This window comes from Ursus maritimus, unplaced genomic scaffold (genome assembly GCF_017311325.1).
Source record: "Ursus maritimus isolate PB19 unplaced genomic scaffold, ASM1731132v1 scaffold_32, whole genome shotgun sequence".
NCBI classification, from domain to species: Eukaryota; Metazoa; Chordata; class Mammalia; order Carnivora; family Ursidae; genus Ursus; species Ursus maritimus.
The window spans coordinates 16,443,085-16,462,567 of NW_024425786.1; the positions used below are offsets into that span (position 1 = coordinate 16,443,085).

The window sequence follows — 19,483 nt, forward strand, 5'->3', positions numbered from 1 at the left end:
GGAGCATGGTGTTCTTGTGGCTGGTTGATCTCTCTTTCCGGTTACTTGTGTCCACAGACTATAATGGGATGTCTTGAGGGTGAAGAAGGACACTCAGCATTCCAGAGAATCCTGGATAAAGTAAGAGACGAGAGCCTGGATGTTCAGACTGTTGTGTCGCTGTTGAGGCTGTACCAAGATTCCAATCCCGCAGTAAAGGCAGCATTGTCATGCAGAAAGCCAGAAGATGTCAACATGGTACAGCCAAAAGGTAGGGGAAAACCCTGTCCACCTGAGTGGCTTGTGTTGTATTCTGGAAAGATGCTGTCAGGTTTGCTCTGGTGCTATATTTCCTCAGTGGCTTAGTTATCGCCAAGTGATTTTCACATCAGTTCTACACATAATTCCAGAAGCTGCATGTTAAATATATACGACCTAAATTTGAGTCTCCATTTCTATCCCCTAGTTAACTAGGCTGACACCTTGAAGTTGGAGAAGACCACCAGTGTTCTCCCGCCCCTTCACAAGCCACACACCCCAGTCAGTGTTTTCAGCGCCCAGGGTGAACCGGCTTGCCGGCGGCCCTGGCGGCTGAAGTTTCTCTCGTTTGGGTTAGGTACAAAGCAGTGGCCTTGCCAACCAGAAGTTAACCTCTGGCTGGCTTTGCAGCTTTGTGTTTCGACAGATAAATGAAACATTTTTCCTTTCATAGAGTTTAAACAGAATAATAAAGTATTTTCCTCTCCAGAAAGAGATTCTGCATTCGGGTGCTCAAAATAGGCAGAGAATCGCTTTACTATTCTGTTAGATCGCCCTTGACAAACCATGCTGTCATTTTCTTCAAATTGACTAACTTCTGCTGTGTGTCTCTCACTCCCTCTCCCCCCAGGGAGCGCAGAGGAGGGAAAGACCTTGTCTGCTCTGTTACTAGAACACAAAGAGGACCTGATCCAGGGTGTCACACAGCTGAGACCGATCCTGGAGTTCCTGGAAACAGCCAAGGAGGAATTCCTGACTGGCACTGAGAAAAGGGTAACTGTGGTGTCGAGCATCTCTTCCTCCATCCTGAGTTTATGTAGCACTTTTTTTAACCTCTTTTGGGGGCACACAGCGCTTTTTCCCTTGCAGCGTTTTGTACCTGCCGCATAGTGAGCGCCTAGGAGTTCACGTGCTTGAACCGTGTCTCTTTGCAGCCCTGGCAGCCGCTGGCTGAGGGCCTTGCGCGCCGTGTCGTACGATGCAGCGTGCAGCTACGTGGATGGGTGGATGGTCCTGCTCTGACTCGATGAGCTGTTAATATAAAACAGTTGCCCCGAGAGTTAGACATTTAGGCACGTTTGTAATTATGATTTTAACACTTTTCTTCTTTACAGAAACGATACACCGTTCACCTGTAGGAGAAATTGGGGAAACAAGCAAAAAGAAAAAAAATTAAACTCTCTCACCATCTCACCACTCAGAGATGATCACTGCTGACATTTTGGAGCATGTGGTCCCACTTTTTCTCGTTTGAGTCATCCTGGGATAGGCTTATACAGAGTAATTGGGTTTTTCATTTAATGTATCGTGAATATATTTCCATACCTATAATACGGACTTTGGTAGCTGCGTTGTGTTTTGTCTAATGAACATACCGTAGTTCATTAGTTGTTGGTTGTTGCACATTTGTTTCCAGTTTTCTGCCATAATAAATGATGTAGAGAACATCCCGGCACACAAATCTTTGCATGCTTCTCAAATTATTTCCTTCGAGTAATTTCCAAGAAGTGGAATTTTGGAATGGAGAGTATAAAGTTTTTCAAGTGTTTGCTATATATTGCCAAATTGCCCTTCAGAAGGGTTGTACCAATTTACTTTCCCACCAGCCAGCTACTAAAATCCTCATAAAACTGCTGGCATGACTTCTCAAGTCAACTAGATAACTGTATTTGTTGGTATTATTGATTTCAACTTTGTGCTAAAAATATTTTTATATCTGGAAGGAAGGAATAGGGACAGAGAACTTCTGTGGCATCAATTCTTAAAACTGTGGGAAGTGGCTTACATGGTCCAGAGAGAAAATGTTTAGAAAGCAGTGGTAGGACAGCTGAGCATGGATCAGTGGTGGAGACTGGATCCTCAATTCTCTTTTTCGCAGTGGTCTGAAATTGGAGTTTTTTTCCATATAAAATGGGAACAATCCTTGATCTCAAAATTATACTTTATAAATTATGTGTTCCCAAAATTTATAACTCCTTTGAATTTCTTAGAGAAAGGTAATATACAAAATAAGATTAAGCCTCTGGTTTCTCCTCAGGCTTAAGACTGAATGTAATTTCAGGCACTCAGTTTAGGTAAGTTGCTTATAGTTCTAGAAGTACCTGATTCCCTGTTTAGGGATTTCATTCGATTACTCATTCAAACCTTTTCCTTATTAGCTAGATTGAATGTGTCCTTTGAACTGTTTCATTATCTCGGTAAAACAGCATTTATAGGAAGAGTCCAGACTCAGCCTCATTCTCTGCACCAAGACAGACCGCACTGTCATTTTCCTCTGTCACTTTCAGTTTACTTGACATAAAGGACTGAAGCAGAAGAAGTTAAATTAGTTATAAATCACAAAAACACCTCTTAGAATTGGGGTTCTACCAGAGCTTCATTAAGCTACTTCTTCTCCTGAAAATTGAAGCAAAACAATAAAGCAAGAACGTAGAGTGAATATTGATCGAATGGCCACAGGGTGTGGGCATCACATGGCACAGGCACTCCAAGCCTTTTAGAACTCTCTTCTGTTACGGAACGGTGCTCATCACGGCACCACGGCCCCTATGTATACATACCCTGGGTTCTATAGGACATGATAAAGAGAGAGGGTTGGAAACCGATACAGAAATAGTGATTACGACAGTTGTCGTTAATGCTTACCGTGTGCCGAGCAGTGTGCTGAGGACCTTTTAAATGTGACTGAATTCTACCCTTGCAGCAACTTTATGAAGTCACAGATATTACCCTCATTTTAAAGATGAGGAAACAGACACTTAGGAAGGTGAAGCAGCTGCCCCAGAGACACAGCTGCTGGGCCCCGTGCTGGAGCTCAGACTTGGAAACACGGCGCGTTCTCTTAACTGCTGTGCACACAGCTGCCTCAGGGTATCCACACCCACTGTCATTTAAAGATCACGTATGTCGTAGACGTTATGTCAGGCTCTACAAATAGCAACTTGACTTTAGAGACTCCTAATAACAAGTGTACAAGAGGTGGTATTGTTCTCTTCTTCCGCAGATTCGGAAGATAAGGTTCAAAGAATGAAAGAACTCACCCAAGGTCACACTGGCTGTATATTTTAGGACTGGGGTTCCTACTAGGCCTGTCTGGCTTTAAAGTCCCTACCCACTCTTGAGAGTATCTGGCTGCCTCATTATGTATCTATCAGGTCATTGTTTAGGAACTACGAGATAGCACTGGAAACAGCGTGGTTTTTAGATACAGGTGCTTTAATTTTAAATTATGATTCATTTAGTAGGAATCTAGTCTATATTAGACATCAAACAGAGAGAATGACTGTGTTCTGTACTGGCGAATATGACAGCTTAATATATAATGTATGCATTCCTTTCATATATATAATATAGATACTCCTTTCGTATACATAAAACCAATTTGGTTTTATAGCTAAATGTATTTTTAAATGGGAGTTAATTTGATAATGGCATCCTCTGGCATGCTACTGTGACTGATGTGCTTGACTGTTTCTCCTGAAAACTGGCATTTTCCCAAAGGAAAGCTCAAAAATTCGGTCACTAGGAATCTGTAGATTATAGGTGTTGAAATAATCTGTCACATTATCAGTGCCGTAAGAGCCAAGTTATACATAATGAGTCGTAGTCCATTAGGAAGTAGTTCTATTGTAATAGGAAAATATCTGTTAAATAATAGTCGTATGTTTTATTGTTCAACCTCTTGCTGGAGCCCTGTGCCATCCTGACTCGGAAAATCCTCTGGCACGCCAAGGAAGAACACGGGGTGGGAGTGGGGTATGATGACTGCAGCCATGTGTGTGTGTGGAGCGGATAAGAGAGCTCGAGAATACAGAATCTACAAGAAAAATTATCTAGAAATGCCCTTTAAGTCTATTATTTTGGAGGCCAGAGACTAATGTGTAAATTTTCTGGGCATTCAAACTGCTATGGAAATTAAGTAAAAGGAAGTAAAATAATAGGATTGCCCTGAAATTGCAGCCTCCTACCACGATCATGTAGTTCTTGAGGGGAGGCCGGAAACCCCTGTAGCTGTGGCCGCGATGAATTCGTTAATTGCCAGTCTGTTTCTCAGTCTCCGCATCTGAACAAACCAAATCTGAAGAACGGGGTGAGAGGTAGGCGACCTGGGCTGCGGTGTCGGCCTCGTGTAGGAATCTTCTCACAGAGCGCAAACTGGGGGTGGGGACAAAGAAAACACACAGACCTGCAGTGGAGGAGGAAGGATTTTCACGGAGCTGTCCGTGCGGCGAAAACTTGGGCTTTTTACTGACATGGCCCGAGGAAGAGACTATGGGAGCAGCGGTGCGGGAGACCGCGGAGGAGGACCCGGGGACAGGCGCCTCGTCCTGCCCTCTCACTGGGCTCGCCAGCGGCATGTCCGATGCACTCAGAAGTGCCGGTAACTGCCATCTGCCTGATTGCTTCCCGCTGCAGGTGATCCTGAACTGTTGCGAGGGCGGGACACCCAAGGAGACGGTGGAGAAGCTGCTGCACAGGATGTCTGAAGACAAGACTCTGACTGCAGAGAGTTTGCTAAAGCTCCTTCAGGCTGCGAAACCGACGTCCCCAAACTTGGGCCTTCTGCTGGAGAATTTGCAGAGATTAGCCACCTCGCCAGGCACCACAGGTATCCGTTAATTGTCGGCTCTCTGGACTGGAACCTCTCCCACAGAAAATTAGAGCTTAAACACCCTTTGGGCCCCATGCTGGGCAGATGAGGTAATGGTGAGAGATGCCCTTGTGCAACAGAAACTCGTGTCAGAAATCGGTGATTCTCGGTAGTTCTGGAGTTAGGACCTGAAATCTGAGAAGGGCTCTTGTCCGCCAAGTGCCCTCATGATGTTCCTGTGGTTCGGGGTGTGTGACGGTGTGGCTTATCCCAGAGCTGGCACCCAGTGCCTGGGAATGCCGAAGGAGCAGGCCGGCTCACAGAACACATGACTTTGACAAGCTGTGTTGATAAATCCAAGCAGCGAAACTCCGATCTTGATTTCCCCACTCCCGTGTGAGTGCTGTTTGGTTCTGGCAGTGCCCAGAACTACCCACCCCTCGTGTAACATTCAGTCTGGGGGAATGAGTCCCTGTCCCAGTCCTGAGAAAAATGGGCCAAGTCTAGCCAGTTGTCCCCTATCCCAGCACACTTGAGACCAAGACGGTTTTCAGGAAAAGGGTAGTTGGAAAAGGAGAGAACTTTTTTCTAGTTTATAACAAGAATGAATACCTGTACAAACTTGAACAGTTTACAAAATAACGAAGAAAACAACCTGAAACCCTCCCGCTTGATTTTGTCAGTGCTAGTACATCGACATATTTGTCACATTATTTTTACAGTGTTGAGACAGTCTACTGTATTTGATAATTTTATAATTTCCTCTATTTAGCAGTATAACATAAACATTCTCCCCCACATTTCAGAAAATGCTCTGTAACCCTATTTTTTGAAGGCCATGTAGTTTTCCATTGTAGGGACGCATATCATGCCTGGCTCATGCCCTGTTTGGGGCACATGTGGTGGAACGGTTAGGGCTGTCAACACCACCTAGGTCTGTAGCCTGACTTTTGTGTAGCTGTGTGCCCCCGAGCCAATGATTTAACCCTTCTGAACATCGTTTTGTCCTCTCTGAGATGGGGGTGAGGATGGCACCCATCACATTCATTTTTGTGGCCACTGTGAGATAATATATGTACAACGTTTAGCAAATCATAGGTCCTCAGTAAATATTAGGTGTTGTCCTCCTCATCATCATCACAGGTTACGCAGCGACAAATATCTTCGTACACAGACTTTTCCCTCCGGAGCATTTCTTAGGGCATGATTCCCAGAAGCAGAGTTCACTGGGCCAAAGAGGAGAATACATTTTCGAATATCTGTAAAACTAAAGGAAATGCCCGGTAGTTTTAATTTTTCTTACTTTGAAATTAAATATGACCTTTGAAAAGAGAGTAACTAACAGATTGGCTCAACGGCAAATACGTAGGAGAACGATGGGTCAGCCTCACTACCGGAGTCTTGACTTACACCTGCTAGTATTTTGGATTGCCACATGGATTCTTAACCTCAGGCTTGAGGAATAACACCCCTTGAATCTGTATGTCTGAATCTCTTACAAGCAAGCCTTCTAATTACCTCCCTGTTGAGCAATCACTGGCTTCTACCACTGGGCGCCGACTTTCAAAGTGTGAGTGGTTGTGCGACCTGAAGCACCAAGTGATTAAGGGTAGACCAAAGGAGATCTGAACACAATGTATGAGGCCCCAAGCCAGGAGCCACACTTGCCTTCCAGAGGGGACAGAGCGCTTGCATGGTAATGCTCTCCCTCTGTCACATGTAACTCCCCTAATCTTCCGTAGCAGAGGCCATAAGGACGTTTTGTTGTAGCAAACATGATTGTTTTGCTAATATCCTTGCAGTCCAAGCAAACCCTGATGATTATGGGACTGAGCTGTTGAGACGGTATCATGAAAACCTCTCGGAGATTTTCACAGACAACCAGATATTACTAAAAATGATCCCACACATGAAGGGTTTAGCCCGTGGAGAAAGAGAGGTAAGAGAAAAAGAAGGGGAGAGGGAGGGAGGGTGGGTAGAATGAGAGAAGGATGAAAGATGAGCATGTATACATACTTAAAAAATATATTTATATTTTACATAAATGTACACACGCAGCCATGTTGAGAAATGCTAAGGGGTCCGTAGAGGAGAAGAACAAGATGATTTGATTTCTAGGGCAGAGTGATAAGTTGGAAGTTGTAATTTCTGCAGTAATAAGGGCATTCAGAAGGAAGTGTGAAGAGCTTTGGTGGGTATAAAAGTCTCTCCGGTTGAGAGGTGGAGGATGTTGAGAAACCCCTCCCCGGAAGTACGTCCACTGTAGCCCCGGACTGACTCGCAGTTCTGCAGCTGGGCTGGCGGCCAGAGGGTCCCTTACATGTTTTTTTTTGTGCCACATCTTGAAGATCATGGAGAAACTCGTGAAACACGACTCTGGCTCAGGTGGTTTCAGTTCTCTGATGTCAGCAGTTCTGGAAAAGCAGACTCTCCCTGCAACAGCCATTTGGCAACTGCTTCTGGTGGCCCAGGAGACCAAGACCTGCCCGCTGAACCTGCTCATGGAGGAAATACGAAGGGAGCCTGGTGCCGACGCCTTCTTCCGGGCAGGTAGGCTACCCGATCTCTGTCAGAGCTTTGTCCCTTGTGGAGAGTAGCGTCCGTCTTGCCAGAAAATAGCAGGAGCTCTCTTAAGGTCGTCTTCCACATTCCCACCATTGGAAGTAAGGACTGGCAGTTTTGTTCAAGGACATGGGAGTTTGTGAACCTTGTAAAATAAAATACGCCATGAATATTTTAAGCTTACATTAATTAAATTTGAAGTACAGCGCCGTGTGCCGTTTTCCCCACCCCAAGCCCCAGAAAGGAGATAGGTGAAGTGTATTCTCACTGTGAAGAGTTGAGTTGAGAAGAGGTGAAGGGAAAGTGGTGCTCATAGTTTCACTCATGAGTTTTCAATCCCCCTTTCTTTCAGTGGCCAGCCCAGAAAGTGCGGCCTTGGAAGCCGTCCTGAGGCATCGCGGACTGATCCTAGAGGCCATCCAACAAGGGACGGGACTCAAGGGCTTTACTGCAGAGGAGGAACAGCTGGCAGAGTCTCTGAAGGAGGTGCGGTGGGGGGAAAGCCCATTGTTCCGGAGAATTCTACCAGGCAAACCCGGGGATGGTCTCATTCCCAAGGGAGGCACCAGATTCTGTGGAGTGCCTGTTGCGTGCTGAGCCCCGTGCTGAGCCAACACGTCTTTGTTTTTTAATTCTCCCAACTCTGCATGGCAGGTGGTGTCATCCACATTTTACAGATGAGGGAACTCAGGCTCCAAGGGGTTCGGTGACATGTTTAATGTTTAGGGTGCTCCAGCTAGTCAGAGTTGAAGCCAGGATTTGAACCCAGGCTCATGTGACTCAAACCTAGATGTATTTCAGTTGCCTAAACCAGGGCAAACTCAGAGGGAACCATGACATTGTTCCCTAACATGTTCTAAGAAGCAACTGCTTTCAGAGGAAGAAAAGTGAAAATGGTCTTATTACATACTCTGTTCTGGCGTCTAGGAAGAGCCAAGATAAACATAGCTAGAACAAAGCTTTTGCCCATATGGGGTAGCAAGTAGTGCCAGCTCATTTTCTGTAAGGCTTCTCAGTGTGGCCGGCATCCCAGAAAAACCAGGTGGGGACTGGAGGGATTCATGGATGTCCAGCCCAGGATCATGGGCATCTCGAATAGGGAAGAATTATAAAGGGACTAAAATTAAACTGCAGGTTCACCTGTGCGTGCTTTTTCATCCAGGTGGGTGTGGCAGGTGTGCAGAAGGGCAGGTTTCTAGCACTGTCCACACAGGTGACAGCCCCACCTTGGTCTGACTCGCAGGTGGGAGGAAGGTGGGGCTTCAGAGGAAGGGTGCATCTGCTAGGCTCTCTCCAGCGTGCCTCGTGCTTCAGAAGTGGAGCTCCTGCGGTTGATGAGTTTGAGCCTCGCTAATGAGTCTCAGGCCTGCCTCCAGGGACATCAGGTTTATTTAGATAGACTTGAAAAGAGCAGAAAGAAAATGTCTTCCCAAACGAAAATTCCATTTGGCCATCTGTGGATGGTTTCGCTTTATTTTCTCAGTGTACGGACTCTGTCTGCTGATAGCTCTAACATTCTGAAAGAGGGTGGCTTTGAAATAAAATTCTTGGCCTCTTTAAAGCCCCTATTTGAACCCTCTTTAAAAAGCTGAGTTTTTTCATGAAAGAAAATGTTTAAAAGGATACATCTAAGTGTCTAAAAATGTGAAGCCACTGATCATGCAGAATTACTTCCAGACACTGCGACAATTACATATTATGAAAAATTATCTTGATCTTCAAGACAGAGCCACCAACACCAAATCGTACAGCTTTCCAAGCTTTTAATATTGAGATCTAGAAAAGTTCTTTTGGATACTCCTGGCTTCTGAGAAGATACTTCTCGTAGAAAATGCCCAGTGCTTCCTTGCTGGTACCTTCTTTGTATTTGCACGTTTGTCTTGACACGGGCCTCCCTTTTCTTTTATTCTTTTTTTAATGTTGCCAGTTTCCCTGTTCTCTGGAAAAGAGGGTTCTTCACTACATTTATCACAAGAAACATTAATTTGTTATAGATGGAGCAGTGCCTTCCTGAAATTAGCTTTTATCCCCCCTAAGTTGAAAACCATGGAGAAAACTGCTGATATTAACCTCAAACCTTTGTCTCATGGTGTTCATTTAGATTCTGAGCATTTCCTCTGAGACAGCCAGCCCTGAAGCTTCGCTGAAAGCAGTGCTGAGCAGAGCCATGGAAAAATCTGTCTCGGCCATTGAGATATGTCACTTCCTGTGCAGCGTCCACAGATCTTTCCCAGGCCTGCAGCCGGTCATGCATGAGTTAGCATACACTGGTAAGGAGCAGAGCGGGTGGGGGTCCCGTTAGGCCCGCAGGTTGTGTCCATATTGGAGAGAAGAGGCAGCAGTTCTTACAAGGGTTTGTCCGTTGCCGCCTCACTACTTTGCTATGCTCTCGGTTCCTAGACAAGTCACAGGCATGGCTGAAAATGCTGCTATGGACTTGTAGCGGAAAGTAAAGGTGACAGCGGTGTTACTCCAGAGTTTTAGAGGGTCCCACATAGTCTGCAGCCTTCTCTAAGAGAAGTTAGGAAGCAAAGTAGAAACGCCGAATCTCCAGAGCCATGAGAGTTCTCTCGTCTGCAGGCTTCCTTACTCAGGAAAGTGGAGGGAAGGAAAGATGGAAGGTGAGCACTAAATTTCACTGGGAAGCCAACGACAGAACAGATGAGAAGGTAGCCGAGCTGGCGGAGGAAGGCTGCCAGTCTGGGAGACCGAGCAGTCAAGGAGAGACCGGTTCCTTGCCAGAACAACAAGAGAAAGACACGTCTGCCTCCCCCGACTCTGCCAAGAAGAGCTTCGTCTGCAAGGCCTGCGACAAAAGCTTCCATTTCTACTGCCGTCTAAAGGTGCACGTGAAGCGCTGCCGGGTGGCCAAGAGCAAACAGGTGCAGTGTAAGGAGTGCAGCGAGACCAAGGATTCTAAGAAGGAGCTGGAGAAACATCAGCTGGAGGCCCATGGTGCCGGAGGAGAGTCCGATGTCCCAAAGAAGAAGAAGAAGAGGCTGCCAGTGACGTGTGACCTCTGTGGAAGAGAATTCGCCCATGCCTCAGGTACTTTGAGGAAGGCGAAGTCATTTCAGAGGGTGAGGATTCTAGATATTGTAGCGTGGATTCTAGGCCTTGCCTCTAGTTGTGTGCAGTAGGGGCTGCGAATGGGCCTGGGAGACAGCAGGCGCCGACAGAGGGTAATGTCTTGAGAAAAGCACGAGCTGTGGAATCAGCTCTCCAAGCTTGAATTTCCCCCTCTGTTAAATAGGCACCCTGACACCACCCGCTTTTTTGAATTGTTGTAAAGATTTAAGATAATATAGTTAAACACCTACCTGCCTTCAATGGAGTGAGTAAATTGTGGCTACTATTACTCATAATAATAACCAGCTATTTAACACCCGACTCTTAGGTTCCCACATATCCCTTGTTTCTTGATAATAAACAAGTCACAGAAACCCTGGGATGTGTAGTCAAAATTGTTTACCCTTCCCCAGATGTTGGATAAACCTAATGAAATATAAAAGTGAGTTTTGTTTCACTGTTTCTGGGTGGTAGGTCCTATTTAAGAGAGAGGGGGGATGGGAAAGATGAACCCAGAACACTTCGTGCCTGACGCAAACAGGAGCGGGAGCGAGGTGACTTTCGGAGTGCTGGGCGGTAGGCGGATGAGCACGGCTGAGTGAGGGCTGAGTGAGCGCGGCCGGCTGTCCTGTGCTTCAGGCTGTGCTTCCCCTGGGGCCTGGCCTCAGACAGTGCTGTTACGTGTCCTCATGCTGGGTTCCCCACGTTGATTACCTGTGTCCCTCTGGTCTCTGGCATGGCGTCCCCAGGCATGCAGTACCACAAACTGACCGAGCACTTCGACGAGAAGCCTTTCTCCTGTGAAGAGTGTGGGGCCAAGTTTGCAGCCAATTCTACCCTGAAGAACCACCTCCGCCTTCACACGGGGGACCGCCCGTTCATGTGCAAGCACTGCCTCATGACCTTTACCCAGGCTTCTGCCCTGGCCTACCACACCAAGAAGAAGCACTCAGAAGGTAAGCGTGGAGAGCCGCTTCATTTTCCTGCCAGCTTTGACTGGGTGAACTGCCCCAAAGCCCGTTTGGAGCCAGGCATGACATAGCTCGAGTGGATTAAAGCCAAAAGACAATGCAAACTCTGCCTAGAGCGATGACCGGAGCACGTAGATAGATACACAGGCATGTAAAATGCTTATGTTTGTGAAGAGAGACTAGCTAACATAGGATCGTGACCTTACAGTTACAGAACTGGCAGAAAGCCAGGAGTTCCCTGGGCTTCGAGGTGGAGTTCAAGCGTGAGAAAAACCCTGGGTGAGCGCCTGCTATGGAGCGGCTGAAACTGCTGTGAGCTGATGGGCCCTGGGGTGTCGGGTGTAGAGACCTCAGGAGTGCAGAGCCGTCAGCGGTGGACTAGGGAGTAACCCCAGCGAGATGGAAGGATGGAGGAGGGGTTTCTAGTCTGGTCAGAGCAGGGGAGGTGCGTGGTCAGAGAGCTCGAGGGACTCTCTGCCTTGTTTGGTACATTTATGGGTAAGGAGGAATCCACCATCAGGCTCCTGGGTGGCTCAGTCGGGGAAGCGTCTGCCTTTGGCTCAGGTCAGGATCCCGGGGTCCTGGGATCCAGCCCCACGTCAGGGTCCCTGCTCAGTGGGGAGTCTGCTCCTCCCTCTCCCGCTGTGTATGCTCTCTCTCTCTCTCTCTCTCTCTCAAAGAAATAAATAAAATCTTAAAAAAAAAAAATCCCACCATCATCTCACCTGGATTATGGCAGGAGCCACCTAACTGGTCCCCTTACTCTCATCCTTTCCCCAGATGGTGCTCGCAGGACACAGGCCCCAGTGGTCCTTTCACTGCTAACCCATATCCTGTCACTTCTCTGCTCAAAACCTTTTTGCAGAGGCTCTTCACCTCCCTTGGTGTCAAATCTGAAGGCCTAACGATAGCCTGCCAGGCTCCCTGTGACCAGGTCCCCTAAGACCTCCCCTCTTACGCCTCTCCCCCGCCCTCACCCCGTTCTCCCCACTGCAGCCTCTTTGCAAGGCCCCAGTCCACGGGACACCTGCCGCAGGCCCTGTGCTCTGCTTGGAAGGCTTTCTGGTCCTTCCTCTCACCTCCTTCAGGTCTTCATTCACACCTCTTCCTCGCGAGTCCTTTTCCAACCACCCCGTGTAAAATCTCAGCCCCGGCTCCATTTCCCGTGTCCTTTTCCTCCGTAGGGCTTGTCATAGGGTATATTATCTACTTCATTAATTTCTTGTGTTTCCTGTCGGTCTCCCCCTGTTAGAGTGCAAGCTCCGTGAGGGTAGAGCTGCTGCTCTCCTCCCCTCACTGCTGCATCACTGGAGTAGTGCTCAGCAGGAGTAGACCCTTAGTAGACCTTTACTGAGTGAATGAATTTCTTGAGCGCTCTTCCAGGCACCGGGGACAGTGTAAGTATACACACCCTGTTCCCATGGAGTTTACATTCCAGCGGGTAAGAGAGACCATAAACAAACGTGTAATGTAAGTTCAGGTAGTAGGGATTGCTGGGAAGGAAAACAAAGCAGGGTAAGCAGCAGGGGAGCGGCAGGTTTCGCTCTTATCAGAGAAGGCCTCGGAGACGGGAGGCTCGTGTGGGAACCTGAGTGACATGAGAGCTGGCACCTGCAGAAGGTCTAGAAGAGCATCCCGACTGCAGACCCCCCCCCAAGTGGGAAGGAGCCGGACCTGTTCGAGAGACCACAAGGAAACTAGAAGGAGCCAAAGCAGAGTAGACAAGGGAAGAGTGCTGAGAGAGAAGGCCAGGGAGCTCACCAGAGGCCAGGTCTTCTAGGGCCTTAGAAGCCAGGGTCAGGACTTTGTTTTTTGTTGGTGGTGATTTATTTTGTTCTGCTCTTAGGACTTGGGTTTTTATGCAGAGTAGGCTAGTTTCTATTGCTGCTGTAACGAATTGCCACACACAGTGGCTGAAATCAATGCAAATATGTTATCTTGCCACTTCGGAGGTTAAAGGGCCCAAAGAGGTTTTAACCAGGGAAGAGTCAAAGTTTTGGCAAGTGTGTTCCTTCTGGAAGGTCTGGGGGAGAACTTGTTCCTTGTTTTCCAGCTTCTAGAGGTTAGGTGCCTTCCCTGGCTCATACCCATGCCCCTGCAACCTCTCTTTCCTCCATCGTGCCTCCTCCTTTGACCCTCCTTCCTCCCTCTTCCAAACACCCTGTGATCACATTGGGCTGCTGGTATAATGTAGGATAATCTTCTCATCTCAAGATCCTTAACTTAATCGTATCTGTAAAGCCCTTTTGCCACGTGAGGGGACATATTCCCAAGGTTCGGGGGGTTAGGACATGGGCATCCTTGGGGGCCATTATTCTATAGCAGGAAGCCTTAGGACAGTTGTGAGCAGAGAAGCAATAGGTTGTGACTTAGGTTTTCTGGAGTTAATTTGGCCACTCTTGACAGTCCGCTGTAATAAGGCCAGAGTCGTGCTCACAGGGAGGCAGGGCGGGCCAGTTGTCTGGTGTGGAGGTGACGGGGCTCTCAGCTGGAGCGTGCTAGGGGCGGTTGTCAAACGTTCAAGTTTGGGGATGTGGCGTTGAAGCGGAAGTGATAGGACCCATGGTGAGCTGTGTGTGGGTGTGAGGGGAAGAGTTAAGGATGGCTGTGGGGCTTCTGGCATGAGCAGCCGAGTACATGGCCCTGCCATTCACTGCAGTAGAGGAAACTGGAGTGCGTGGGGGCTGGTGGCAGGTCACGGGGATGCTGGGGACGGACCCAGGATCTCTGTCTGAGGGATCGGTGAGACCTCCAGGTGGAGAAGGACAGTAGTAAGAGGTTGGATGTGTAAGTCCGCAGTTCGAGGGGAAGCTGGGAGCCAGCAATAGAACCGTGGGCGCTATCAGGGTACAGATGGTATCTGAGCTCTGAGATAAGGTCATCTACAAAGGGAGGATAAAGGAGAAGGCCGAGGGCTGAGTCCTGGGCTTCTCAATAATTTCAACTCTTGATTGAAGAAACCCTTTTTTTCCTAACAAAATCTTATTTCAAAGCCCAACATGTGAAAAATGAGAATGACGTCGATTGTTCTGGCTGAAGTAGGCCCTAGGATCTGGGGGTCTGGACCCGCACCTCACTGATTTCTCCACTTCTCTGCTGGCCTGGAAGGGAGCCTGGAGGCTCAGCTGGTCTGGTGGTTTCTTACAAATGCCAGTTTTCTAGCCTTGCTCTTTACCTCTATTTCCCAATAGTCTTTGGCAGTCTGGTCATCGTACCCTCTTTATGTGTGTGAGAGAAAAGAGACGCCACATTATTTACAGTAACTTTATAGCAAGTCAGCAGCGGAAGGCTTCCCTTCTCTGAATCCCCGTCTGTCACCTCTGTGCGCAGTCGTGATTCCGCACGGCGCATGTGGTGAGGGATCCAGACCCAGGAGTTTCTGGGCATGAGGATATGTCTGTTTCCTGGGAGTGGAATGAGCTCTTCCGTACTTGGGGTGGCCTGGTTAACAGGTGGGTGGTCTTGTGTGATGAGAACTCTGTCCTTATTGCTCAGGGGAGGCCACGCTGCGCCCTCAGCTGTGCGTGAGGTGCCATCCGATAGAAGGGCCCAGACCTCTCACCCAGTGTGTGTGGTTTTAACTGTGTGTGGTTTTAACGCTGTCTGCCAGATTATAGTCCCCAACACGTGCCTTACCGTGTGATCCTGTGTTCAGGGTGCCGTACGTGTTTGGTGCTGTTTCTAATAAGGAAATTCATGCGTGTTTCCAGGGAAGATGTACGCCTGCCAGTACTGTGACGCCGTGTTCGCCCAGTCCATTGAGCTGTCCCGCCACGTGAGGACCCACACCGGGGACAAGCCATATGTCTGCAGGGACTGTGGCAAGGGCTTCCGGCAAGCCAACGGCCTGTCCATCCACTTGCACACCTTTCACAGTACGTACTGAGATGGCGGCTGTCAGGCGCTCGGCGCCAGGCCTGGCTCTGAGAAGGTGTGTAACGATCATGACAGAAGTTGTCACTCCACCAGAGCCAGGCCCCATTTGGTGCCTTCCCCTCCCCTCTTCTCCTGCAAAACTGAGTCCCTCGTTCCTATTTCAAGAAAAATCCCATTTTAACATGTCATTGTGTAATGTCCGGGCTGTTTCCTTGTCTCCTTTTTAGCCCACCTGGCCCTGCTTGGCTGACAAAGGCAAATTATGCTTGAAGGAGAGCCTCATAACAGACAGGCCGCAGATGCACCAGAATATTCCCATTAGTCCACTGAGCTGCTCTTTGCACGCCCCTCCCTCCCCCACTCATCTTGTTGTCCTACCCGCCTTCCCCATGGGAGCAACCGGACGCTGTCTGAGTTAATGTCTCCCGTCGTGAGTGGTCCCTGCTCACGCCCCCAACCCCCCGGCCCTGGAAAGCCTACGGCCTGGCATTGCCTCCCCTGTGCCCCTGTAGCCGCTCAGGTAGTGGGGTCTGCCCCCACCCTTCTCGCCTTCTACCAGAACTGATACAGACAAAACACACTTCTATTCAACACACGCACAGGAAAGCAAAGAAAACTCTGTGCGTCCTCATTACAGCCTGGGGAAATGGCCCATGTGGCGTCTGGCGGCCACGTCCCATCTGCCCCAGCAGACTCATTGCAGTGGAAGTACGAGCAGCATGACACAGGGGGTTAGGAGCTGGGCTCCCACACCCCTCGGGCCTGGAACTGGACCTTGACCCTGCCATTTACTTCCTTGAGAACTTAAACAGATTTCTTTACCTTCCCAAGCCCCCTCTGCCCCTTCTGGAAATGAGGAAAAGTAAGAATGCCGCCGCCTTGGATTGCTGTGAGAATTAGTGAGGTGTCCCACGTAAAGCATGAAGCTTCCTGCCTGACACACAGAAAATGCACAGTACATGCCAGATAGTGTTACTGGGGATGAAAGCAGCCCTCTCCTGTGCCATTTGTCACCGTCAGAGCCTGTCTTTCTGGCATGCCGTGCACCCTGTGTATCCTTCTCCCCTCTTTCCTCCCCACCCCTGTTTTCCACACACCCGTCTCTAGCTGTCAGCAAATACAGAGGCTCACAAACATGGGCTTTATGTCAGCACGTTCAGATATATTATCAGGCAGCCAGCAAAGGACGTGGTCAGGCTCCAGTGTCCCGACATGGGGCCGGGCGCTGGGGGTGCAGGACATGCGTACCGTGCTGCCCCTTCCCCCAGAGCACTCACCAGTGCCCGTATGCAGCTGCGGAGGTGAGTGAGACCTGGCCTGGATCGAGTGCCATAATTTCGATGTCCTTTCGACCTTTTAAAAGGACATTCAGCTCTAGTCTCCTTTTCCTGGTAGCATTACCTGGGAGCAAGGGGAAGATGGGACTAATTAGTTGTCAGGACAAAGAGGAGCCCAAAGACTTCCGTGTCTTGGGAAAGGTCATTGGCAGCAGGCCAGCGGCCTCTGCCTCTCCTGGACCGCTCCTTGCCTGTGTCACAGGCCCACGGCACAGCGGACGGAGGACTGCTTCCCCATGCCTGCGGAGACAGTGTAGACTGAGATTTCTAGAGCTCGTGTCCACAGGGACACTGGTTAGTGACACCAAGTGCTGCCGTGTGTCCAAATTCCGGAATTAATTGGACTCTGTGCACACGTAAGATTGGCTTGTGGGCAAAGGATTTTATTATTAAAACATTCTGCTTTCTGTTGCTTTCAGAAAAAATAAACGAAGTCTCTTGCCATAGGGACAGCAAATGTACCCTTCATCAGTGCTCGTTCTTACTTTTGAGGCCTCCCTGAGGAGTTGGCATATCTAGTTAAGCAGGTGGCTCGGAGCACAGCCTTGGGAGTGAGAGCTGGGACTGTCACCCAGTTCAGCCAATTTCCCACTTGTGTCACTGGGCACTGTCTAAGCCTTGCTCTTCCTAGTCTCTAAAATAGGATAGATCCCACTCACAGGGTTATTGGAAGGATAGAGTGAGTTCGTATTTGTAAGGCACTTAAAACGTACCCTGTCATATAGCACTCATTAAACATTGAAAATATTTTTATTGTTGAGTCTAAGGTGAGGAGCGAGGAAGCATTCTTCCTGTCAGTCATATGCTGACAACAAAGGAAAAAGCGAGGCTCTGGGGAGTATGTTGGAAGTCCCTGCAGAAGAGGAGAACACTCAGAAATGCCCAGGGCAGGCAGGGGAAGAGCAAGGCCAGTACTCCCTGCAAAGTAGTTAAATGGAATTGAACTCGTAGGATGTAACGTGAGGAATGGGGATGAACTGCTTGGTGCCGCCGAGGTGGTTCGTACAGAAGCCTCCGAGGCATCCCCCCTCCCGGGGTGAAGGTAGGGGGTGGTCAGGTGATCGCCGCACTCGCGGCTGGATCTTGGAGTCTGTGGCCGTGCCTGACCTGTGCACAGAGTCTCGCCCCTGGAGCCGTGCACAGCGGCTGCGTCTCCCTGACGGCTGCCTGTGCTGTTTTTCCCCTCCCTCTCTCCTCACGGATGGCGGTGAAACCAGACATAGAAGATCCGTACGACTGCAAGAAATGCAGGATGAGCTTCCCCACTCTGCAGGATCACCGCAAGCACATCCACGAGGTGCACTCCAAGGAGTACCACCCCTGCCCCACGTGTGGGAAGATCTTCAGCGCCCCCTCCATGCTGGAGCGGCACATGGTGACCCACGTTGGAGGGAAGCCCTTCAGCTGTGGGATCTGCAACAAGGCCTACCAGGTGACCGTGCGCTCGGCTGGGAGCGCCCCCCCACCCCTACCCTGTCCCCAGCCTGCCCTCCCTCAGATCTGCCAGGAGTCCCAGATGTGACGATGTGGCTGCCGCTCGTGAAGGTTGCGGCTTGTAATTACTCAGATTCTCTAAGGTGATCTGGTCAGAGTAATGCAGTTGGGAGCTCTCACTGGAGCCGAGAATTTCCACACCTCTTCTCTTGGATTTCAGCTCTGTCGTGAGCTGAATGCTGCTTTTCCCCTTGGACATTCACGCTGTATGGAGCCTATTGACCCCATGTGTCAAGGGATGTGAGAGTGACAATGGGCTGTGTAACACTGCCTGGAGTTTCTCTTGTTTAGCACAATGACTGGGTGGTTGTTGCCGTTGTTAAACTCCTAGGGAAGGGGTCTGCTTTTTCACCGTAGAATTTGGTATGTAATTAAAGTGAAACCCCATATGGAACTAAAAAGAAACCACATATGAGAAACTCAGCTCTAAAACTACGGAGAAAAAATGGTTCTTGTGACGTCTGTAAGATTTGGAAGTAGAGAAAAACACAGCGCTAATTTCAGCTCCACAGACACGGAGAGCAAACTTTGGGCCATGCCTGGTGCTGTGACCTCAGGGTTACAGAGCTGAGTAAGGCCTGGACTTGGTCTCTGGGAAAGCCTGGAACTGTAGGGAGAGTGTTCCAGGGCTGCTCTGGAACCCGGGAAGGGGGAACAGTTGCTGCTGGAGCAGGGACAACACATGCTTCTGCTCCAGAGGCTTCTCTGCTGCCTCCCAGGGCCTCTGGGAGGCAGTGAGATACAGCTCAGATGCTCCCGTTGGAAGGCCAGGGTCTGAATCCTGGCCCTGCTGTTTACTAATGATATGACCTTGGGCAAGTCGTTGAACCCCTGTGTGCCTCAGCTGCCACCTCACTAGAAAGATTTGACGCCTCCCTCATAGGCTTGTTGTGAGGAGTGAGAGTTTCTGAAGGACCAGGCCGTGCCCTGCCCTGTAGTGGTGCCTCAGTGAGTACACAGGTGCCTCATCCCACAAACACCAGCCTCCCCTCTCATGTGAGCGCTCAGTGTGATGGGTAAGAGAGCGATTCTAGATCCATGAGCACATTTGTCTCCTGAGGGCCTTGGGACCTATCCAGCTTGCCGGAACCTTCTAAGACTTAAGATTTGCCATATTCCTTGCAGCAATTGTCTGGTTTGTGGTACCATAATCGGACCCACCACCCTGATGTGTTTGCCGCTCAGAACCATCGATCTTCCAGATTCTCGTCACTCCAGTGCAGTTCCTGTGACAAAACCTTTTCCAACACCATTGAGCACAAGAAGCACGTGAAGGCAGAGCATGCAGGTGACGTTTGGGTGCCTAGAGACCACGAGTGTGAGCTGATGAGTGGGAGTGGCTCTAT

General features: G+C 49.2%; 1 protein-coding gene across 1 annotated transcript in view; it reads left to right on the forward strand.

Annotated features, from left to right (window-relative positions):
- Positions 1-19,483, forward strand: part of ZBTB40 (zinc finger and BTB domain containing 40) — a 47,542-nt gene that overhangs the window by 20,283 nt on the left and 7,776 nt on the right. Inside the window, exons 4-15 of the mRNA XM_040618941.1 lie at positions 58-250; positions 869-1,011; positions 4,654-4,846; positions 6,631-6,767; positions 7,177-7,378; positions 7,743-7,876; positions 9,492-9,660; positions 9,971-10,438; positions 11,209-11,415; positions 15,141-15,305; positions 17,861-18,075; positions 19,263-19,425. Of these exons, the coding sequence (XP_040474875.1) occupies positions 58-250; positions 869-1,011; positions 4,654-4,846; positions 6,631-6,767; positions 7,177-7,378; positions 7,743-7,876; positions 9,492-9,660; positions 9,971-10,438; positions 11,209-11,415; positions 15,141-15,305; positions 17,861-18,075; positions 19,263-19,425 (2,389 nt within the window). The remainder of the gene's footprint in view (positions 1-57; positions 251-868; positions 1,012-4,653; positions 4,847-6,630; positions 6,768-7,176; positions 7,379-7,742; positions 7,877-9,491; positions 9,661-9,970; positions 10,439-11,208; positions 11,416-15,140; positions 15,306-17,860; positions 18,076-19,262; positions 19,426-19,483) is intronic.